The sequence below is a fragment of the Acomys russatus genome, chromosome 14 (assembly GCF_903995435.1).
Source record: "Acomys russatus chromosome 14, mAcoRus1.1, whole genome shotgun sequence".
Taxonomy (NCBI): domain Eukaryota; kingdom Metazoa; phylum Chordata; class Mammalia; order Rodentia; family Muridae; genus Acomys; species Acomys russatus.
Window position 1 is genome coordinate 15,644,736 of NC_067150.1, and position 19,602 is coordinate 15,664,337.

The window sequence follows — 19,602 nt, forward strand, 5'->3', positions numbered from 1 at the left end:
ACGCCTGTAATCCCAGCACTCAAGAGGCAGAGGCAGGCGGATCGCTGTGAGTTTGAGGCCATCCTGGTCTACAAAGCAAGTCCAGGACAGCTAGGGCTACACAGAGAAACCCTGTCTCGAAAAAAACAAACAAACAAACAAAAAAGAAAAAAGAAAAAAAAAAAATCAAAGCCCTAGGCCTAAGCAGGGCATGATGTACTGTCAGATTTTACAGCAACGTCTGTGGCTACAGAGGGGATCAGAGAGTGACAGGGAATGAGGGAAGGGTTCAGAGGAACCAGGGTAGAAGAAATTACCAAGTAATTAGTGCACACTCCCACCCAAGCACCCAGTCCCCAGACAAGAACGACATTCACAGCTGTTAGACTTATTTTAATGACACCTAAAACTCAAATGGAGGGCCAGCAGGGCTTCGGCTCAGCAGCTATAAAAGATGGGCCCTACATCTGCCCAAGGCAGGTCATTGAAGAAGGCACTCACGGTGGGGGGGGGGGGGAAAGGGATGGGGGATGGGGGATGGGAGTAGTGCATGGCCCTCTGATATTTCTTCATATAAAATCCGGGTGGAGGAGCCCCAAGGGTGAGGGGCACAGAGAAACCACCCTAGACAGCTGAGAGGTAAAGAGGGTTGGGTGCTGGCAGTAAGAATGTGTTAAGTCAGTGCCCTAACTCAGAATGAGCATAAACGCACGCATGCATGCACAATCCACAGTCTGCAGCTGGGATCTGGGGAGAGGGTAGCCTCATGTTCAAATCCCCACTTCTCTCTTCTAACTGGTACGAAGTTGATAATCTGCAGGAAAAAAAAAAGTGAGGACCATCTGGGAATTGAGAAAGGGGAATGAAAGATAGTCCTCCAATACCCACAAAATCGATCCTGAGTCCCAACACACAAAATCACCCCTGAAAATACTTCACAATGCTTAGGGGGCTTCCAGGCTTGGGGACATGGTTCTAAAGTAGAAGCCCCGCCTAGAATTCCAGATGGTAGATCCTCCCTCTCATGTGTAAAGCCCTGGATTCTAGGGCTACTATCACCAAAAAACAAAAACAAAACAAAACAAAAAACAAAAAAACCCAAACCCCAAACCAAAACCTAACCCCTCCCTCCACCTGGTCAGCATGTCCATATCGAGGCAGCACACCCTGGAGCAGACCAGCTACCCCGCCCCCCACAGGGTTTCTCTGTGTAGTAGCCCTGGTTGTCCTGGATTCACTTTGTAGACCAGGCTGGCCTTGAACTCACATCAATCCGCCTGCCTCTGCCTTCCGAGTGCTGGGATTAAAGGTGTGCGCCACCATGCCCTGCCCAGCTACACCATTTTAAAAACATATTGTAAGGGACAGCCTTGGTGCTAGACACATTACACTTTAGAACTGTCCTGTGCACAGCATCAAAGTCATCAGTCCGCATGCCCTCTGTCTCCTTAACTGCACTGTCCCAGAGAGCCCGGCCACCTTACCACCACTCTGGGTGATGTAGCGGACCCAAGGCAGGGCCTGGTATCCACTTTTCTCGATGATCTTCATGTAACGGACCTGGAAGAAGAAGAAGAAAAAAAGAGTGGCCAAGGATTAGAAATGTGGCTCAGCAGTAGAGCTTCCTTCTAGAATCCCCTGTGAGGAGGTGGGGTATATGACTCAGTGCTAGGGCCCCTGCCTAGCATGTGCTAGTGCCTGGATTCAGTCCCCAGTATGGGGGTGGGCGGGACTATGGAGAAGGTAAGTAGAGCCAGAAGGAAAAGTGGTGGCTTATGTCCAGAGAACATCCAGGGTATACTTTAAGGTACAAACTGGGAGTCTCTGAGCATGGCACGGGTAAAGGTGATCCAGGCCAGTAAGGGAAAGGCGTACAGAAGGGAAGACACAGGACAGAGTTGGAAACAGGCTGAGAAGAAAATAAAGAGTACTGCGCAGGTATGGGAGGACAGGAGACTAGTGACTCGGCTGGAGGATGGCAGATGCGGCCGTGAGAGGCACAGAGAGGAAGGCCCTGCCTGAGAACAGAAGAGGCAGCAATCCCAGGTTGAAGACAAAGAAGAGATGGAAAACCATGCACGGGGACACATGACCTTCATCCCAGCACTCAGTGGTCTAGACAGAAGGATGTCATAAACTCAAGGCCAGCCTGGATTCAGAAGTGAGTCCTTGGCTAGCTTGGGTTACAAAGAAAATAAAAATGTCTCTTGGGGTAGTGTACACCTCTGACCTCAGCACTTGGGAAGCAGAGGCAAGCAGGTCTCTATGAGTTCAAAGCCAGCCTGGTCCATATAGTAAGTTCCAGGTCAGCCTGGCTACAGTGAGACTCTGTCTCAAAAGCAAAACAAAAAAAGGGGGCTTTGTACTGGCTGATTTTGTGTGTCAACTTGACACAAGTTAGAGTCATAGCGGAGAGGAAGGAGCCTCAGTTGACAAAATGCCTCCACGAGGTCTAGCTGTAAGGCATTATCTCAACTAGTGACCAATGGGGAAGGGCCCAGCCCACTGTGGGTAGTGCCATTCCTGGGCTGGTGGTCTTGGGTTCTATAAGAAATTAGACTGAGGGCTGGAGAGATAGCTCAGTTCCCAGCAACCACATGGTGGTTCACAACCATCTGTAAAGAGATCTGGTGCCCTCTTTTGTCATGCAAGTATACATGTAGGCAAAACATTGTATACATAAATAAATAAATATTTATTTTAAAAAATCAGGCTGAGCAAGCCATGGAAAGCAAGACAGTAAGCAGCATCCCTCCATGGCCTCTATATCAGTTCCTGCCTCTAGGTTCCTGCCCTGCTTGAGTTCCTGTCCTGACTTCCTCCAGTGATGGAAGTGTGAGCCACATAAACCCTTCCCTCCCCAGGTTGCTTTTTTTTTTTTTTTTTTTTTTTTTTGGTTTTTCGAGACAGGGTTTCTCTGTGTAGCCTTGGCCATCCTGGACTCACTTTGTAGACCAGGCTGGCCTCGAACTCACAGCGATCTGCCTGCCTCTGCCTCCTGAGTGCTGGGATTAAAGGCGTGCGCCACCACGCCCGGCTCCCAGGTTGCTTTTTGATGGTGTTTTGTCCCAGCAATAGAAACCCTGACTAAGACAGAATCAGAGAGATGGCTCAGTGGTTAGGAGCTCCAGCTGTGCTTGCAGAGGACCTGGGTTAGAGTCCCAGCACCCACATGGTGGACCACACCCTCCTGTAACTCCAGTCCTAGGGGATCTGACACCCTCTTCTGGCCTCTACAGGTACTGCATGCTCACCGTACACAGACACATACGCAGGTAGGAAGGCACTGACGCATATAAACAAAAGCTCAGATGAGTAAGATGTGAGAGGAGCCTAGACTAAAGCCCAGAGAGCGAGAGTAGGGACGCTCCCTACCCTTGTTCCTCACCTGGATGCCGGAAACAGTAAAGTATGGGATCTCAAACTTGACCCCGATGGGCGGCCGGCCCTCCACCTCCTCAGTTTCCACGCTGGGGAGGCCAAAGTGGGCACGCATCAAGTACTCCTTGCCCCCCTGCGAACACACAGAGGCATCAGACTCTCTGGGTGGTCCCCCTGTTTCTCAGATCCCCCTCAATGTGCACACAATGTTCATTGCACAGACTTCAAAGTCACCCATAGGAAAACCCTGTGCTAGCACAAGCAAGAGAAGAGTGCTAACTCTTGTCCCTTTGTCTTGAGGAAACAGACAGACAGACAGAAACACATACAAAGCCAGCAGTGCTCCAAGAATGTGGAGAACGTGGGTCATAATTGGACACCATGACTCCCGGCACCTGGGAGGCAGAAGCTGGTAGGTTTCAAGACCAGTTCAAGACCAGTCCAATCTACATAGCGAGTTTCAGGACAGCCATGGCTACATAGTGAGACCCTGTCTAAAAACCAACAACAAAAAGAATGTACATTATGTTGCCGGGCGGTGGTGGCACACGCCTTTAATCCCAGCACTTGGGAGGCAGAGGCAGGCACTGTGCCTCTGTGAGTTCACTGTGAGTTCAAGGCCAGCCTGGTCTACAAAGCAAGTCTAGGACAGCCAGTGCTACACAGAAAAACCCTGTCTCAAAAAACAAAACAACCAAACAACAACAAAAAAGGAATGTACATTAGCCAGGCATATGCCTTTAATCCCAATACTCAGGAGGCAGAGGCAGGCAGATCTCTCTGAGTTCGAGGCCATCTTGGTCTACAAAGTGAGTCCAGGACAGCCAGAGCTGTTACACAGAGAAACCCTGTCTCGAAAAAACAAAAAAACAAAACAAAACAAAAAGTATGCCAATCTGGAAATAGACAGCTTGGCTTCCCCCTTCATCACCCCCCACAGATACCCACGGGCATTCTTCACCTGGCCCTCATGTGGCCGAGGCAGGCCCCACCCCCACCCCCCCCCCCACTGCGGTCCCAGCTTGCCCAGTGCTCACAGGGAAGGACTTGATACTCCAAATGACAACATTCTTCTCGGGCACATACTTGGCACTGCCCACACTGGTCTTGAAGCGTGGGGAATCTGCATCACTAGGTACCGGCACAGAGATTTCCACACCATTGGCCACCGATTGCTTCTTAAACTGACCCTTGGCCTGCCAGGAGAGAGTAGGAGGCAAAAAGACTTCACTCCTGGGCAAGCCTTAGTGGCAGACGCCTGTGATCCCAGCTACTCTGGAGACTGCAGCAGGAGGATGTAAAGTTCAAAGCCAGCCTGGGCAAAATTTTCACTCTGGTGGCAGAGTGACTGTCCAGCACACAAGAGGCCCTAGTGAGACGGCGCAGCAGGTAAAAGCACTTGCTGCTGAGTTTGAGAACCTGAGTTCAATCCCTGGGACACACGTGGTAGAAAGAGACTCCTATAAATTGTCATCTTACCTCCATGCCATGGGCTTGCCCACATACATACACATACATAAAACAAATAAAATTAAAATGTGGCTGGGTATGGTAGTACACACCTTTAATTCCAATAGAGGAATTAATCTGCTTGTGAAACAGAGGCAAGCTGATCTCTGTGAGTTTTTTGTTGTTGTTTTTGGTTTTCTGTTTTGGGGGTGTTTGTTTTGAGACAGGGTTTCTCTGTGTAGCTTTGGCTGTCCTACACTTGCTTTGTAGACCAGGCTGGCCTCGAACTCTCAGAGATCTGCTTTCTTCTGCCTCCCTGAGTGCTGGGATTAAAGGCACATTCCACCAATTCCTGCTAAAAACAAATCTTTTTGTTTGTTTGGTTTAGGGTTTTTTGTTTGTTTGTTTGTTTGTTTTCTGAGAAAGGGTTTCTCTGTGCAGCCTTGGCTGTCTTAGACTCGCTTTGTAGACCAGGCTGGCCTCGAACTCACACATCCCCTGAAGGGTACCATATCCCCTGGAACTGGAGTTAGAGATGGTCGTAAGATGCCATATGAAGCTGGGAAGAAATCTGACTGGTCCCTGGAAGAGAAGGCAGTGCTCTTAACCACTGAGCAGCTCTTCAGTCCCTTAAGATTTGTTTTTAGCTGGGCGTGTTGGCAGACAACTTTAATCCCAGTACTCCGGAGGCAGAGGCAGGTGGATCTTTGAATTCGAGGCCTTCCTGGTCTATACTGAAAGTTCAGTCAGAGTTATATAGTGAGATTTCGCTTTAAAAAAAAAAAATTGGCAGCTGGAGAGATGACTCAGAGGTTAAGAGCACTGACTACTCTTCCAAAGGTCCTGAGTTCAATTCCCAGCAACCACATAGTGGTTTACAACCATCTATAATATGATCTGATTACCTCTTCTCCCCTGCAGGTGTACAGGCAGGCAGAGCACTGAATACATAATAAATAAATAAATCTTTTTTTAAAAGGTGTGGTAGCACATGCCTTTAATCCCAGCACTTGGGAAGCAGAGGTAGGCGGATCTCTGTGAGTTCGAGGCCAGTATAGTCTACAAAGTGAGTGCAGGGCATCCAGGGTGACACAGAGAAACTCTTTTTTGGAAAAATAAATAAATAAATAAAGCTGGAGAGATGGCTCAGTGGTGAAGAACACTGGCTGCTCTTCCAGGGGTTGCCAGTTTGGCTCTCAGCACCCACATGGCAGCTTACAACCATCCAAGACTCCAGGTCCAGGGCATCATCTTCTGGCTCTGTGGATACTGAGGAAGCGACTCTTGCACATCAGACAAACAAGCAGGCAAAACACGCACACACACAAAATTAAGGAAAAAAGAAGAGCTAAAAACAAACAGGAGGGCTGGGCGCGGTGGCGCATGTCTTTAATCCCAGCACTGAAGAGCCAGAGGCAGGCGGATCGCTGTGAGTTTGAAGCCAGCCTGGTCTACAAAGTGAGTCCAGGACAGCCAAGGCTACACAGAGAAACCCTATCTCGAAAAACAAAAACCAAACAAACAGAAATCCTGAAAACCCAGTCAGGAGCCCGGCTGGTCAGAGGCGCTACAGAACCTGCACTGACGAAGCCTTCCCCTGTGCATACCTTGACCATGATCTCCACTCGGCTGTGAGAGAATTTCTCAATGACTGACTCAATCCAGATCAGGGGTTTGACCTGCAGGCAGAAGAGGAAGGTAGTTTTCACAGATTCTGACATCAGTCCTCAGTCCATCCCCCTTGTGTTGGGCTGGGCCATGGCTCACCTGGGTGCTGAGTCGATAGGACATGAGTTCAAAGTCCCCATCCGGGGGTATGAAGGAGATGGTGCGGTCATTGTCAAAGCGTGAAAGCCTCACACACTGGTGGAATTTGACATCTTCCAGCTCCACAGACTTGTTCTTGCTGCCTGAAACTCGGAGTGGAGCAAGCAGAGTGACCCTGAGGCCCTGCCCCACCATCCCTACTGGCCACTCCCTTCTCCTGGTCTGCAGAGAAGGAAACCTAGAACCTGGGCTGAGCGGTCATAAGGAACCGAAACACCAGCCCACAGTCAGCCTCCCAACCCTAAGCTTCTGTGTTCTAATTTCATCATTGTGTTTGGAGATTATTATTCTAAAACTTTTAGCAGTCCCCACCCCCTCCTTTGAGACAGGGTTCCTCTGTGTAGCCTTGGCTGTCCTGGACTCCCTTTGTAGACCAGGCAATCAGCCTGCCTCTGCCTCCCTGAGAGCTGGGAATACAGGTATGTGCCACCATGCCTGGCTGGATATTTTTGTTTGTTTTTGTTTCAAAGATGTATTTATTTATTATCATGTGTACAGTGTTCTGCTTGCATGCACACCTGCACACAAGATGCAGGAACCAGATCTCACTATACATGGTTGTGAGCCACCATGTGGTTGCTGGGAATTGAACTCAGGACCTGTGCGAGCGCAGGCAATGCTCTCAACAGCTGAGCCATCTCTCCAGCCCCCTGGATATATATATATTTTTTAATTTTGATATTTGAAACAGAGTCTCTCTAACATACCCTTGTCTGTCTTAGAATTCCACATGTAGATTAGGCTAGCTTCCAACTCACAGAGATCCACCTGCTTTTGCTTTCCAAGAGCTGGGATTAAACACATGAGCCACCATGGCCAGCACAAATTTTAGGGTTTTTTTTTTTCTTTTTTCTTTTTTTTTTGGTTTTTCGAGACAGGGTTTCTCTGTGTTGTCTTGGCTGTCCTGGACTCACTTTGTAGACCAGGCTGGCCTGGAACTCACAGCGATCCACCTGCCTCTGCCTCCCGAGTGCTGGGATTAAAGGCGTGCGCCACCACGCCCGGCTTAATTTTAGTATTTTTAATTAGATGGAGGTTTGTGTGTTTGGGTGACTATCCATGCATGTCTGCACTGGTCCTCAGAGGACAGTAGATGGTGTCAGATTTCCTGGAGCTGGGGCTGTGAATGCTTGTGAACCACCTACTGTAGATGCTGGGAATTGAACTCAGGTCCTCTGCAGGAGGAGGAAATGCCCTGAGCCACCAGGCTGCCTTTCCAGGCCCTAATTTTCCCTTTGTGTGCATGTATGTATGATGAGTATATTTATGTGTATGCATGCACTATATGGGCTCATGTGTACATGTGTGCGTGTGGAAACCAAAGGGCAGTCACTGCCTAACTTCTCTAAATTATTATAACATTTCTTTATTTACCTGGAAGGGGGGGGCATGCTTGTCACTGTGCATGTGGTCAAAGGATCATTTACAGAAATCAGCTCTCTCTAGTTCCCCATGTGGGTCCTAGGGCTTGAGCTCAGGCCATCAGGCTTGCTAACAGGTATCTTTAGCAACCAGGACACAGCCCTTTTATTTATTTGTTTGCTTGCTTTTGGTTTTTCGAGACAGGTTTTCTCTGTGTAGCCTTGGCTGTCCTGGACTCACTTGTAGACCAGGCTGGCCTCGAACTCACAGCCATCCGCCTGCCTTTGCCTCCTGAGTACTGGGATTAAAGGCGTGCACCACCATGCCCAGCCAACCCTTTTATTTTTACCACATTGCTGTGGGTATGTCTTTTGTTTTGTTTTTTCAAGACAGAGTTTCTCTGCACAGCCTTAGCTATCCTGGACTTGCTTTGTAGACCAGGCTAGCCTCTCACAGCAATCCACCCGCCTCTGCCTCCTGAGTGTGGTTTTATGTTACTGTGTGTATGTACATTTGTATATATGTGCACAGCTGTACATGGACAGCAGAGGACAATCGCAGGTGCCATCCACCTTATTTTTTGTTTGCTTTTTTTTTCTGTCTTTTCTAAGATAGCATTTCTTCCTTGGCCTGGAATGTGCTGACTAGACTGGGCTGGCCCCTCAGAATACCATTGATCCATTTGTCTCTGCCCACTTCTCAAAACACCCCACTAACCTAAGGAGAAGATGCCCTCCCGACTCAGCCTCCAGAATGCCGAGATTACAGGCATGGACTGCCTCTTTTGAGAAGCTTAAACATTATTAGCCTATCTCCTCCCACTAGAATATCAGGGCTTGGTCTGCAGCCAGCTCTCATTAACAAAGAAAGCATTTGCTAGGTGAACTTTGCTGCTAAGATGCAAGGCATGGGAACACTTATCTCTCAACTGGCTGTAGTCTGGGAGGCCTCTGATTGCTTCCCAGCCCATCCCCAGGAAAGGGGTGCCCCCAATCTTACGGCCAGTAAGCTCAAAGAGCACTCGGTCATTGAGGCCCAGCCGCAGCTCTGGCATTCCAGACAGAAACACCTTCAGCTTGATGGTTCCCACAATCTCGCTGAGCAAGACACTCCCGTTAGCATTGACCTGCAAAGGGGGGTGTCCCAATATGGGGTGTCAACAGTTCCCGAGACCCCTGTGCTGCCCCCAGAACATGAGGCAGGGCGCTCACCAGGAGGTTAACAGACTCTATGACATCAATGAAGACCTCGTTCTTCTTGTACTTGATGCCCTCGGAGCGCCAGGACACGGCGTTAGTGACCGTGGGTGGCACTCGAGACTTGCCCGTCTCCAGCTTGTTGCTCTGTTGTGTGATGTACCTGTTGGGAAGAGCAGTGAGAGGCTGCAGCTGCAGGCAGGGACGCCATCCCTGCACCTTCCCCTACACTCACTCCTGCAGGATCTTGCTGTCTGTGGTCTGCGGGAAGCCGAAGTCCATGAGCTCGTCCAGCAGCTCGTACACAATGACAAAGTTGTCTCGGATGCTCTCCTCCTCCAGCTCCTTAAAGTACTCGCAGAAGACCTGGGTGCGGCCCCAGGGATAGACATCATGTCAGCTGGGGACACGCTCAGCCGTCTAGTAAGCAATTATGACTGCCTACTCTGTGCCTGGGCTGCAGAGACACTGTCTGTCTCTCTCTCTCTCTCTCTCTCTCTCTCTCTCAGAGCAATTTAATGGGGAAAAGAGCCAGGTCATGGGATGTCTGGTGGGGAGGAGGGAAAAGAGCAATATAAACCTTTACCTCGAAGGAACCGGAAAGAGAGCCAGAGGGAGAGTAAATGGCTTTTCTGGAGTTGAAGGAAACAAGCACCTCGTTTGTAGTAGATCAGGACTCTAACACTGAGCCACACCCCAGTCCCTCACTGGGGGATTCTTGGCAGGGGCTTTACTAAGGAGCCTTACTGGTGGAGGATATTTGATCACACTGTGAACCCTGAGATTATATATTGAAGAAACCTGTTTCCAGTTGTGGTGTGGCTCACCCCTCGCACACACCTTTAATGCAAGAGCTTTCCGTAAACAGGATTAATTAAAATCAACCATAGGTCAAGAGGCAGAGCAGGCAACCAGTGCACAGGGAGTGAACATGGGAAAAACCCACAGAGAGTGAGAGTAAGCCCAGAGGACCCGTAGAGAGACCCACAGGAAGTAGGTAAGAGGGATGTTCAGTTTGAAGGGTTGTTTTTTGTTTTTTTGTTTCTTTTTTTTTTTTTTTGGCTTTTCGAGACAGGGTTTCTCTGTGTAGCCTTGGCTGTCCTGGACTTACTTTGTAGACCAGGCTGGCCTCGAACTCACAGCGATCCGCCTGCCTCTGCCTCCCGAGTGCTGGGATTAAAGGCGTGCGCCACCACACCCGGCTGTTTGAAGAGTTTTTTAAGACAGTGTAAAAAAGGGGCGTTTTTCCTTCTGGCAAGTGGGCTGAATAGGAAGGGGAGCTGGGTGCTTTCTCTGCCTCTCTGAGCTAGCATGCTTCTACCCCAGAATCTGGCTCCTGAGTATTGGTAAAATTGAACTTTTGGGATTTTGTTTAAAAACACCACCATACTCCAGACTGGTTTTTGAGACAGGGTCTGGCTGTGGAGCTTAGGCTGGCCATGAACTTCTTGGCCAATCTTCTTGCTGTAGCCTTCAAAGATTAGAATGAGAGATCTGATCCACCTTGCTCTCCCTTTAAAAAATAAAATGAGCCAGGTGGTAGTGGTGGTGCTAGTGGCAGTGCACACCTTTAATCCCAGCACTTGGGAGGCAGAGGCAGGTGGATCTCTGTGAGTTTGAGGCCAGCCTGGTCTACAAAGTGAGTCCAGCACAGCCAAGGCTACACAGAAAAACTCTGTCTCAAAAAAACAACAAACAAGCAAACAAAAAAGTAAGTATGAAGGCCAAATTGAGGATTCACACCTTTAATCCAAGCACTCAGGAGGCAGACACAAGTGGGTCTTGGTGAGTTTAAGAACAACCTAATCCCCACAGTGAGTTCTAGGACAGGTAGAACTAAATAGACCATATCTCAACAGACAAAACAAAACAAACCACAAAGTGTGGGACTCAAGAGATGGCTCAGTTGTTAAGAGCATTGGCTGCTCTTCCAGAGATCCTGAGTTCAATTCCCAGCAATCACATGATGATTCCTGACCACCTATAAAGGGATCTGATGCTCTCTTCTGTCATGCACGTGTACATGCAAATAGAACACCCATATGTATAAATTACATCAATAAATAAATCTTTAAAGAAAAAGGGGGGCTGGGCATGGTGGCACACACTTAATCCCAGCACTCGGGAGGCAGAGGCAGGTGGATAGCTGTGAGTTCAAGGCCAGCCTGGTTTACAAAGTGAGTCTAGGACAGCCAAGGCTACACAGAGAAACCCTGTCTCAAAAATCAAACAAAAACAAAAACAAACAAACAAACAAAAAAAGAACCATTGATATAGCCAGGCAGCAGTGGCACATGCCTTTAATCCCAGCATTCAGGAGGCAGAGGCAGGCTGATTGATGTGAGTTTGTGGCCAGCCTGGTCTACAATGTGAGTCCAGGACAGCCAAGGCTACACAGAGAGACCCTGTCTTGGCGTGAGGGGGAAGAGCCATTGATATAAGGTATATACGTATACATGAAACACAAGTACACTACTTAACATCTTTAGCCCTGGCCCCAGAATACCTCACAACACATATGCAAAGATTCTGACATCTGAAACACATCCAGTACCTGGAGCTCGTCCGGTGCCAAGCACATGGACGCTAATCCTGCATCTCCTGGGAGGAGAAAACGCACTCATCCCACATTTGAACCCTGTTCTGCTCAAACCCCGTAGCCTCCGCTCGATTCGCACCTAGGGGCCTTTTGGATTACCCTGTCTTCTTCTGGGGACACTTGCTCTGTATTCCTTCAGCTCCAAGGTCCCCTTTTCACCTCTTTTTCTTCCCCTCCCATTATAATTGCACCCTGTCCGGTTCAGACACCGACACAAGGGATTTCCTGAAGGTCACACAGCGGAGGAGTGGGATTAGAACCCATGCCCCTGTAGCTCAGACCTGGGTGAGAGAAGAGTGAGACGGCTATGACGAGCATGGTCAGAAGACAGCACCTGACAGGGGCGAGCACAAGCAGAGAGACAGAGCAGGCAGCCAATGAGAGGCCAGGACTTACCTCCACTGTCTTGTACAGAAAGGAGTACACCAAAGAAGCATTGGCATTCTTCAGCGTGGTGGCCACCACTGGGACAGTAAGGTTAAGGAAAAAGCTCCACGCAGGGAGAGGTGTCACGTGTCCTGTGCTATCGCGCCCCACCCCCCCCCCCTCACCCCCCCCCCATCCCACCCCACCCGTTTCTGTTAGCCCTTTCTCCATACACAACCTGAGTCAGAGTGCATATCCCATGCAAACTGCGCTCTCAGGGCACTGCCCTCTGGATGGAGATCTCGACAGATCCCCAAGCAGCCAGGGGTGGATGCAGTAGAGGTTGCTGTGTTTGATCCACAGGAAGTGCACTCGGCCGTGGCTCAGCAGCGGGGCCAGCACACCCTCCTCCTCGCGCTGCATAAGCAGCGGCATGAAGTGGTCAATCTCCGTCATGGGCACGTCACCTTTGTAGTTCCGGCTGATGAGAGGCTAAGGAAGATAGAGAGGATTCCATCACCAACCGGGACCCGGACCTAGGGCCTAGAGGGACCTTAGGGTGTCTAGTTTAGTTCTCTCTAACTCTTTTTTCCCATATGCACTGGTTTCCTTTATGGTTCATGGAGGGGATGGTGAGACAGTACCTTGTGTAGCATAGGCAGGCCTTGAATACACATTCAACAGAGGGTGACCTTGAACTCCCGACCCTCCTGCTGTAACTCCTGCCAGACCTACAGTTACACACCCTCCACCAAACAAACGACATCCCAACCCATCTTTCCTTTTCTTTAAGAATTATTTATTATTTATACAGTGCGCTGCCTGCATGCGTGTCTGCACACCAGAAGCGGGCACCAGATCTCATTATAGATGGTTGTGAGCCACCATGTGGCTGCTGGGATTGAACTCAGGACCTTTGGAAGAACAGACAGTGCTCTTAACCTCTGAGCCATCTCTCCAGCCCTCCTTTTCTTATTTATTAATTTAGACACTCTTTCTATGGCACCCCAGCTTATCTCAAATTCTCAATCCCCCCTGCCTCAGTTTCTATAGTGCTGGGATGCCAAGTGTTTGCCACCATGTCACACTCTGGGTCTAATTCCCACCAGGCTTCTTATCTGAAGGCCCTAGCTTAGACTCTAGCTCTGTACGCCTCAGTTTCCATGCCTGTTACTTGGAAACTCCATACCCACTGCTAAAAGTATCCTGGGTGCATACTGAACCCCATCAACTTCCTATTAATGAGTGTTATGTTGGAGATGGGCTTGGGAGGTGGAGGCAGGAGGATGGGAAGTGCAAGGCTATCCTCAGCTACAGAGCAAGTCAAAGCCACCCTAGACTGCATGAGATTCTGCTAAAAAAAAAAAGGAAGAAGAAGCCTGGCATGGTGGTGCACGCCTTTAATCCCAGCACTCAGGAGGCAGAGGCAGGCGGATCCCTGTGAGTTCCAGGCCAGCCTGGTCTACAAAGCGAGTCCAGAACAGCCAAGGCCACACAGAGAGACCCTGTCTCGAAAAACAAAAACAAGAAAGAGAGAGAGAAGAAAGAAAGAAAAAAAAGAAAAAAAGAAAAAGAATGGTGGACTACAGTGTCACCACAGAGTACTAGCCCACCATGCATGAAGTCCTTGGTTTCATCCACAGTACTGCAAAAGTGAATCCAAGCCCAGTCAGTAAGACTGAATGTGCTGGGGCCTGGAGAGATGGCTCAGCAGTTAAGAGCACTGACTGTTCTTCCAGAGGTCCTGAGTTCAATTCCCAGCAACCACATGGTGGCTCACAACCATCTGTAATGTGCTCTGATGCATACTGTATACATAATAAATACATCTTAAAAAAAAAAAAAAAAGACTGAATGTGCTAGGCAGGGTGCAGTGGTGCACCCCTTTAATCCCAGCACTCGGGAGGCAGAGTCAGGCAGCATCGCTGTGAGTTTGAGGCCAGCCTGGTCTACAGAGTGAGTCTATGACAGCCAAGCTACACAGAGAAACCCTGTCTCAAAAAACCTAAAAAAGAAAAAAAAAAAAAAAGGAAAAAGACTAGATGTGCTGGGCCTCGTCTTACCAAGGACCTGCCACTCCAGGTAGGAGGGAGGCTGACACAGGCGGATGGAGGTTCGAAGCCTAGCTAAGCTGCAGAGTGAATTTGAAGCAGGCCTGGGTAGCTCCACTAGATGTCATTTCAAAATAAAAAGTAGAAAGGGAACTGTGAGAAAGCCCCCTGGTTGAAGGGCCTTGCCACCAAGCCTGAAGGCCTGAGGTCCATCCTCCAACTGCCACCCGGGGGAAGAAGGGTATCACAGATCCTCACACACCCAAAACAATTAAATAAATGTAACTCCTAAGTAGGAAGAGGACGAGGATGTAACTTAGCTGTAACTTAACATTAGTCCGGTAGTCCGCTGGCTTTCCTTGGGCTCTACCCCCTCCGCTGAGGAGGACCAGGTGGAGGAGGGACCTTTGCTGAAGAATTCAGTGCCCTCTTCAGCCTGGAGGCAGGCGTCTGGGTCGCCTTCTTCCAGACTGAGGAAGTGGAGGTTTTTAACTAGGTCCACAAAAATCAGACAAGTAGAACCGGACCGCCCCTCTGGAGCTGTTCTTGTTCAAGGTTATTTTATGTCCTTGTTTTGTCTGGCTTTGGTAGCCCAGGCTGGCCTTGAGCTCCTGAGCTTATCTCAAATTCTCAATCCCCCCTGCCTCAGTTTCCAGAGTAGCTAGGATGGCAGGTACACGCACGGCACTACACCTGGTCCCTTGTCCTCCTTCTTCGCTTGTTTTTACATGCACTGCTATTTTTTATGTGTGCACACTGGGTGAGAGTGCGGGTCCATGGCTGGCGTGTATGTGGTCATCAGAGGGCAGAGGGTTGTAGCATGTCTCCTTTCCTCTTGATTTGGGTTTGGGGCTTTAGCTCAAGACACCAAGCTTGGGCAGCCAGTGCCTGGACTCGTTGAGCCTGTTTGGTTTTGAGGCAGGGTATCCTGTAGCCCAGGCCCAACTCAAACTCCCTGGATTTCCTGATTCTTCTGGAACTGTGGTTGTTTATGCAGTGCTCTGGGACCTAACTTAGGTCCGTGTGCTAGGCCAGCAGGCTCACGACTGCGGCACATGACCAGTCCTGTCATTATATTACAGGGCTCCCGTTTTCATCTCTACCGCTGTGATTGTCACAGGAGATGGGACAGGCAGGTCGCAAGGGTAGAGTGACGGCCTCCGACGCCAGATAGCTACACTTTGCGCCTTTATTGAGCTTAGGGGTTTGCAGAAGGGCTGTGCTCACTGCTTCAGGGCGCTCATACGCTGGGGGATCTTTCTTATTCCCATTTTATCTACACGGAAACTGAGGCTCAGAAAGGCGAAGCCCCTCGCCACAGACGTGGGCTGTAGAGGGCGGGTCCCCAGCTCCGGGTCCTGCGCCCTGGGCCCGCGGCCTCGCCCGCTGTCTCTCGATCCCTCGCTCCCTGCCTCTCACCTTGCCCTTGACGTCCAGGATGAAGACTGCCGAGGCCGACATGGTGGCTGCCTGAGAAGTTGGGAGGTGGGTGCGAGCGGCAGAGGCGGCGGCGGCGCGGCTTCCTTCTTCCTGCGGAAGCGCCTTCGCCCAGGTGAGCCGCCAGGTGAGCGCGTCTTAAAGGGGAGGCCGCCAGGTGAGTACGTCTTAAAGGGGAGGCCGCCAGGTGAGCACGTCTTAAAGGGGAGGCCGGCCAGGTGTGCAGCGTGGAGGACTGAAACGCCAAAGGCTGCTTCAGGAGCAGGGAAAGGCAGAACCTGAGGTGTAATACTGCCCTGTTTCAAGTTCTTTGTGGCGATCAGAAATACCTGATGAGACCCCAGGACATTTATCTATTGATGCTTCTACTCGCCCACCTGTCCCACTCGCTTGCCATGCATATGTGGGTCCATTCATTCTTCCTCTTTTCTGCTTGCCCATGTAAGCATCCATCCGCCTCCCCCACTCACCTATCCAGGGCTCTTTCACCCCCTCCCACATACATACAAACATTCACATCAACATCCATCAACCACCCATACCTACACGTATCCACCCACCCAAGCGTCCATCCATGCACCAGGCAAGGCATCGGCATCTATGTAGCCTGTCCTCTCACCCACACACACCAGCACCAACAGGGCTTTGCCCTGTTTCTGTTCGTGACCCACTGCCCGCCACTAGATGGTCAGTAATGTTAGTCCCTCTCGCTCACACTATACCTTTGTTTAATTATTATTGTGGTTGTTTTCAAAACAAGGTTTCTTTGTGTAGCCCTGGCTATCCTGGACCGTGTTCTGTAAACCAAGCTGGCCTCGAATCCACTTGCTTCTGCCGTCTGCTGGGATTAAAGGCACCACCATGCTAGGCCTGTTTGCTGTTTTCATTTTTTAATTAATTCTATAAGAAAGGTAAAATAAACAAGGATGTTCTGGGACTCGTGCCGTTCAGACTGAGATTACAGTCAGGAGGCCTTTTCTTTTCTTTTCTTTCTTCTCGCCCCCCCCCCCCCCCCCCGCTTTGGTTTTCGAGACAGGGTTTCTCTATGTAACAGCCCTGACTATCCAGGGACACACTTTGTAGACCAAGCTGGCCATGAATTCACAGAGATCCATCTGTCTCTGCCTCCTGAGTGCTGGGACTAAAGGCGTGTGCCACCACGGCCAGCTTGTTTCTTGTTTTCTAACTCTATTTATTTTTTAATAGCCTAGACTAGCCTTAAACTCAGGGTCATCTGTCTCTACCTTCCCATTGCTACAATACCGTTTCTGCGGAGGGTGGTGGGGAAAAAAAAAAAAAACACTCCAAACCTCAGCGGAGCTGCTGTGTGGTCTTCTGCTTTGGAAGAAACGATTCCTGAATGGCCGCCAGGGGGCGACACAAGCCCGCTTGGGCCCCATTGCCACCTCGGACCTTTATCAGGAGTCCAGATGATTCCGTCACAGAGCAGCTATGAGAATCTGTGGGAACTGTCCTAAGGCAGAGGCAGGGCACCCAGGAGGATGCCGAGCACAGTCTAAGGCCACACAGCCGGGTTATTAAGGCAGGATTCTGTTCTAGTGTTTTACAGTCCTGGGGAGTGGACCGCCTACCTAAGTGGGTGCCACGCAAGCACAGTACCTACCACTGGTTACACTCCCAGCCCTTAAAATATTGTTGTTGGAAGCCTCCATGTATAGCACAGGTTCAGGCTAACTGTAAATTCCCAACTCTTCCACTTCACCTTCCTTAATAGCTGCACCATCTTTAGGCTTTCGGTAAATTTCTTCTTTCAAGAAGAAATCCTGCAGATAACACCACATATACCTTTCTTCAAAGACCCATCTAGCCCAGGCCTTCTTATATAGGCAAGCCTTGAACTCCTGCCCAGGCCTCCCTACCTTCTAAGTGCCACGAAGACTTCCGTACCCTACCACAGGCCGCTGGTGTGGTGCGGTGGCGGGAACCCAGGGCTTTGTGTATGCTAGGCAAGTGTTCTACCAGCAAGGGTACAGCCTCATCTTCTGGATAGCCCTTTGAAGGAAATGGACAGTTGCTGGATTCTTCCATTGACAGATAGGGAGACTGCAGTTTAACTCCAAGAAGCTAAAGTCGTCCAACTGTTTATTAGTGTTATTATATAGCCCAAGACAGCCTGGAAAGCATAATCCTCCTGCCTCAGTCCTGGGGGAGTCACAGCAATGCACAATCATACCCAGGTTATTTGGTGCTGGGGGTGGAACCCAGGGTTCCTTACACGCTAGGCCCATGCTCTACCAGCTGAGCTCCAGCCAGCCCTAAACTTTTAGGTTGCCTCTGCTCACAGGTGAGGAACCCTTCCTGATCATCAGCTGATGGAGGGCAGCTGGGGCTCACCTTACCTTTACTAGGGGCAGACCTGTGGGGCTACACACACACACACACACACGCCTCAAAAAATAAAACAAGCTATGGAACCAAGTTGGTGGCACAAGCTTTTAATCTCAGCATGGTGCTGACAGAGGCAGAGAGATCTCTACAGTGAGTTCCAGGCCAGTCAGGGCTACATACTGTCACCCTGACTAAAAGTAAAACAAAACAAAAGGCAGAGTGGGTTTGGGGTTTGTGGGCATGGGGTTAGGGGATGCCTCCTGAGGAGGGAGGACATCTGAAGTTGGTCTCAGGCCTTCCAGCTCGAATGTGCAATGTACAAAACCAGCAACTGTCCCCTGGGGCCTGAGATGCACTCACATGGTGAGTGGGACCCAGAAGGCTGGGCCCAGCTGCCTGGAATTTGAAACTCAAGGCCTATTTAGCTAAAATATTCATGAGACCAAGAGCCTCAGCGGGGGCCTGAGAACAGACTAGCTCTGTCTCAGCCAGCCCAGCCCAGCCTGGCCTAGTCCAGCCCACTCTGGCTCAGTAGCCACCACCATCACCCAGAGATGGTTGCTGTGTCCCAGGTTGTCCTAAATACCTTGTCTTTGTCTCCCCAGCCCTGCCCAGCTTCTACTTCTCAGCCTCTTTCCTTTTTCCTTACTCTTTAAAACAAACAAACAAAAACTCTGTTCAATTCCCTCTCATGCCTGTAGCTCTTACCCAGCACAGTCAGATTCCTGCTGGCCCCAGGTACAGAGTGGCAGTTCACAAGGGTCCTAGACTTCGTGACTTCTCTTCCTGCAGTTTACCCCTCATTGCAAAATTTGAACTATTTTCTTTTCTTTTCTTCTTCTTCTTCTTCTTCTTTTTTTTTTTTTTTTTTTTTGTTGTTGTTGTTGTTGAGACAGGGTTCCTTTGTATGGCCTTGGCTGTCCTGGACTCACTTTGTAGACCAGGCTGTCCTTGAACTTACAGTGATTCACTTGTCTCTGCCTCCCTGCGTGTTGGGATTACAGGTGTGTGCCAGTGTACCCAGCTTATCTTATTTTCGTTGTGTCATTCGTTCTCTGTGGAGGGGTCCCTTTGACTTTCCACTTTGTGTCCAGGGTAGGGCCCTCCTCTGGGCTTTCCTATGCCCAGCTGACTCCTTTTACAATTGGCTTATAACAGTGGGTTTTATTGATTTTGTTTGTTTGTTGGGTTTGGTTTTTTGAGGCAGGGTTTCTCTGTGTAGCCTTGACTGTCTTGGAACTCATTCTGTAGACCAGGCTGGCCTTAAACTCATAGAGATCCACTTGCCTCTGCCCTTCTGAGTGCTGGGATTAGAGGTGTGCACCACCTCCCGGGTTGTGGCCTTGAACTCTTGATCTAACCTGTTTCTACCTTCTGAGTACTAGAAAGACAACCCACCACTCTATACTAGTACGGTGTAATTTAGTATCTATTTTAAAGCATTTACAATTTTTTCCATTTATTTACTTATTTATTTCTGTGAGTGTTAAGGAGGGCCACAGCACCTGAGCCAGGACACAGCTGTGGCGATCAGAGGGCAACTTGAAGGACTTGGTTCTCTCCTCCCACCAGGGAGGTCTCGGGATCAAGCTCTGGCCATTGGGCT

The 19,602-nt window shown here is 49.7% G+C and overlaps 1 protein-coding gene across 2 annotated transcripts; it reads right to left on the reverse strand.

The window, feature by feature from the left end:
- Window positions 1-685: 685 nt before the first annotated feature.
- Ap1m2 (adaptor related protein complex 1 subunit mu 2) lies at window positions 686-15,774 on the reverse strand. Of its 2 annotated transcripts, none has more exons than XM_051155995.1 (12): window positions 15,630-15,774; window positions 12,495-12,651; window positions 12,190-12,257; window positions 9,430-9,560; window positions 9,210-9,357; window positions 8,998-9,124; window positions 6,577-6,719; window positions 6,417-6,488; window positions 4,398-4,556; window positions 3,368-3,493; window positions 1,464-1,539; window positions 686-793 (listed from the first exon to the last, which is right to left on the reverse strand). In XM_051155995.1, exons 1-12 carry the CDS (start codon window positions 15,669-15,671, stop codon window positions 771-773), a joined length of 1,272 nt encoding a protein of 423 aa, XP_051011952.1. In that variant the 5' UTR covers window positions 15,672-15,774; the 3' UTR covers window positions 686-770. The 2 variants fall into 2 exon arrangements, with proteins under 2 accessions (XP_051011952.1, XP_051011951.1); XM_051155994.1 differs by having other exon boundaries at window positions 6,577-6,725.
- Window positions 15,775-19,602: the final 3,828 nt, after the last annotated feature.